At 45.1% G+C, this 4,228-nt stretch overlaps 1 protein-coding gene across 1 annotated transcript in view; it reads right to left on the minus strand.

Annotated features, from left to right (window-relative positions):
- Window positions 1–1,173: 1,173 nt before the first annotated feature.
- LOC310798323 (uncharacterized protein) overlaps window positions 1,174–4,228 on the minus strand; it is a 20,147-nt gene continuing 17,092 nt past the window's right edge. The window contains exons 3-4 of the mRNA XM_083660848.1: window positions 4,149–4,228; window positions 1,174–3,019 (exon numbers count right to left, since the gene is read on the minus strand). The exon at window positions 4,149–4,228 is cut by the window's right edge and continues 167 nt beyond it. Of these exons, the coding sequence (XP_083516974.1) occupies window positions 1,369–3,019; window positions 4,149–4,228 (1,731 nt within the window). The 3' untranslated portion in view covers window positions 1,174–1,368. The remainder of the gene's footprint in view (window positions 3,020–4,148) is intronic.

Below are 4,228 nucleotides of genomic sequence, written 5' to 3' on the forward strand. Positions count from 1 at the left end.
CCGGTGTCGGTGCAGATCTGGCTTCGCCTTCAGAAATAGCTCGGGTAGGCATTTGATTGGCTGTACATCGGGCACATGGTGGGATTAACGTGGGCAAAATGGCCGACCGCTTTAGATTAGCTAACAAGCTAACGCTAAGCTACTGATGTTATCAGACATGATAGACATTAAAAATATGAATCAGGGTTTGGGGTAGGGTTTGGGTTTGGGCACTTCCGAGCACTTCTGGTAGGGCGAGCCGAATCCGTAACCCGAATAGAATCCGTACCTACACCGGACCTCCACTGGTGGAACAGAGACTCACAAGATGAGGCAAGGAGTAGCTTTGTGAACACACAGGGCTTTATTCCCATTATATGCAGACTGTAGTACAGAGCTAATCTGGACCCACTGCTACTGGCTGCTGTTATTGTAGCTACTTCGTTAGCATGCGCTTTACAGTGCTGCTTTCAGACCTTGCGTCCTGTTCTTCTCTATGGTGGAACTCAACACACACGTCCTTCTCTCTTGGACGGAAGATCTCAACTGCTAGTAAGAGAGGTACATCACACACACACAAATCACACCCACAACAGTGGGACTGGGGAGGGAATGCTTTTCTCTGTTGCAATTTAGGCCAATTCAGTGAATTCAGTGATTCAGTGATTGTAATGATCCACTGAACAGCTTAAAGAGTAGCCTACATTCTTCTCTTTTTCACAATACTTTGATTGTGAACTGATTACCACCTCATGGACTCATGGACTCGATGGAGGAGCGCATCTCCAGCCTCCTGATGTGGCGCTAAGAAGCCTTAAATCTGAAGCGCAAGTACTATTCACCTTATGTAGCCCCGCCCACTTGACCGAGTTGTGTTGTGACTTCCTGTTCAAAACACCGTCTGTTTTACCTGCTCACTAGTACTGTACTGTCACAGGAAGTGTCAACACAATAGGAAGTAACTGGCTCACCCCTGTGTTGGAGCATAAGGTGAATAGGCCTATTACTATGAGCTTCTGCCAAGCATCTGAATAAGCTAGTGACACAATATATATATTTTTGTATTATCCATTCATTTGAATGCTAAACAGACAGAGTTACACTAATTCCCAAAATATTGTATTAGTCTATAGATCCATTCTGGGGGGAAACACTCATCACCTAAAGTGCATTATTTGATCTCTGTGAAAGATGGAGGAGCCAGTCTTTTAGTGTTCTCATTTTGTCAAACAATGTTTAATTTTGTTACAGTATATCACTGATTTTGAAGGAGTAGTTGTCACCTTTAGATGCATCAAACTGTAGATTTGTTCTTCTAGACGCATGGGGGCTTAAAATGTCAAGTGAACATTGGCTTTCCGGAATCATTTTGTAACATTCACAGGTTTGTCAGAACGAGGAGTACATCCCCAGCCTCCTGGCGGCCTCAGACTTCCTCAGGCTCTTCCTGTGTGGGAAGGGGCCCGGAGGCTGCAACCCCCCAAAACTCGACTGCCTGACGAGTTGAAGCGCTGGGGCCGAGGACTTCCTGGAACTTCCCAACACTGGAGAGCTGTTGTCCCATTGGTTGCTGGTGCTGTTCCTTCTATTCGCTGACTCGGTCTTCTTCTTCACCACTTCTTCCTCCAGATTGGCGGTGGAACTGCTGGGAGAACATGTGATGGAAGCGACGGGGGTGGAGCTTTCGTCAGAGCTGGTGAGAGAACCTGCAACTGAATGCTCTCGAGAACTGCTGACTGAACTGTTGACTGAACTGCTGACTGAACTGTTGACTGAATGGCCTCTGGAACTGTTGAAGGAGCTATTGATGTGAGCTGCTTGGGAGCCGTCACTGGAATCTTTCTTAGAAGTGTCGAGGGACACTACGATTGGACCCAAGTTGTCAGAGGAACTATTGAAGGGTTCATTGATTGGATCTCCTTTGGAACCATTGAAGGGATCATTGATTGGATCTCCTTTGGAACCATTGAAGGGATCATTGATTGGATCTCCTTTGGAACCATTGAAGGGATCATTGATTGGATCTCTTTTGGAACCATTGAAGGGGTCATTGATTGGATCTCCTTTGGAACCATTGAAGGGATCATTGATTGAATCTCCGTCGGAACCATTGAAGGGATCATTGATTGGATCTCCTTTGGAACCATTGAAGGGATCATTGATTGGATCTCCTTTGGAACCATTGAAGGGCTCATTGGTTGGATCTCCTTTGGAACCATTGAAGGGATCATTGATTGGATCTCCTTTGGAACCATTGAAGGGATCATTGATTGGATCTCCTTTGGAACCATTGAAGGGATCATTGATTGGATCTCCTTTGGAACCATTGAAGGGATCATTGATTGGATCTCCTTTGGAACCATTGAAGGGCTCATTGGTTGGATCTCCTTTGGAACCATTGAAGGGATCATTGATTGGATCTCCTTTGGAACCATTGAAGGGGTCATTGATTGGATCTCCTTTGGAACCATTGAAGGGATCATTGATTGGATCTCCTTTGGAACCATTGAAGGGATCATTGATTGGATCTCCTTTGGAACCATTGAAGGGCTCATTGGTTGGATCTCCTTTGGAACCATTGAAGGGATCATTGATTGGATCTCCTTTGGAACCATTGAAGGAATCACTGATTGGATCTCTTCTGGAACCATTGAAGGGATCATTGATTGGATCTCCTTTGGAACCATTTAAGGGATCATTGATTGGATCTCCTTTGGAACCATTGAAGGGCTCATTGATTGGATCTCCTTTGGAACCATTGAAGGGATCATTGATTGGATCTCCTTTGGAACCATTTAAGGGATCATTGATTGAATCTCCTTGGGAACCATTGAAGGGATCATTGATTGAATCTCCTTGGGAACCATTGAAGGAATCACTGATTGGATCTCTTCTGGAACCATCGCAGGAACCACTGAAGTGATCTCCCTTGGCGCTGTTGAAGGAGCTGCTGAGGGAATCAGTTGTTGAATCTACAGAGAGTGTTCTATGTCTAAACTCTTTCGGGAAGCTGGCAGCCTCTGAGGGAAGAGAAGACCACCTGTAGAGAAAACACAGCAAAGTGGAAACCAGTCAGTCAAGACGTCCTTGCATCCTATTTCCTTGTTTCCTTTCCTTATCATTTTCTAAAGCTTTTCATGTGCTTTTAAAAACCTCACTGGTATGTTTAGGTCAGTGGCGATGACCATTGTTGGGGGTACTGCGTTACAGTGAGATCGTCACATCACTTTTTCATTGTCATGAGTAACACGTTCTTTTCTGTAATCAGTTAATATAATGTAAGGGTGTAAGCTAAATAATGTTATTGAATGCCGATCGCAGCAGGCTGTCATGCAGTGGAGGCTGTGGCTATTATAGTGGACCAACAAGCTTCTGACAAACTGTGTTTTGTAAAGTTAAGTCTGAGATATTGGAGCCTTCAGAAAGAACACGTCCTACTCAGAGTTACTACTCAGATGTGAATGTAAACTTTTTTCCATTTGGAAACTATGGTAATGTGACATGAACGCGGCACTAGCCACCAGGTGATGCTGTTCCTCTGAACTGTTTACAAAAAGAAACGAAATGGCTCTGCCGGGCTCAGAGTACACAAATTCAGCTCGAGATTAAAACTATTTGTTCACGGGTGACACGTTTTCAGCGTCAGACCCGAACGCCGTCTTTACCTCTTGTAGTGTGACATAATCAAAGACCAGCGTCGGGGCGTCTGGGACGCCTCACGACACCCCAACGAAAAGACTGGTGTGCTAGTCTTTTCATTGTGCTGAATTATTTTCTCGCCTAGTTCGACGAGTTCCTTTGGATTTCAGCTTGAAGTAACCTCGCATCACCAGGCTCTCTCTCGCTCTCTCAAAGGAGAGAGAGCCTGGTACCCATTGGTACAGGCAGGAAGACCCGCCCGTGTTCTGGTGGTCTTTCCGCTTTGTCCCCCATAGAAAATGGTTTAATATGGTGTTTAGTCCATTTCATTTTTGTAGCTACATAGCTAGATAACGCGCATCACGTATTTACTGTTTTCAGAGCACCGGATGAAGTGGTGCTATGCTTTACTATTATTATTAAGAAGAAGAAGAAGAAGAAGTAGAAGTAGAAGAAGAAGAAGAAGAAGAAGAAGAAGAAGAAGAAGAAGAAGAAGAAGAAGAAGAAGAAGAAGAAGAACAATAACTAGCCTGGAGGAACTGTTGCTGCTGGAGATTGTTGTTGCAGGGGGGGCGAGCTGGACGGTGACACGGGGGCACGAGCGCCGGTG

This window comes from Poromitra crassiceps (genome assembly GCF_964638095.1).
Source record: "Poromitra crassiceps genome assembly, chromosome: 2".
Lineage (NCBI taxonomy): Eukaryota > Metazoa > Chordata > Actinopteri > Beryciformes > Melamphaidae > Poromitra > Poromitra crassiceps.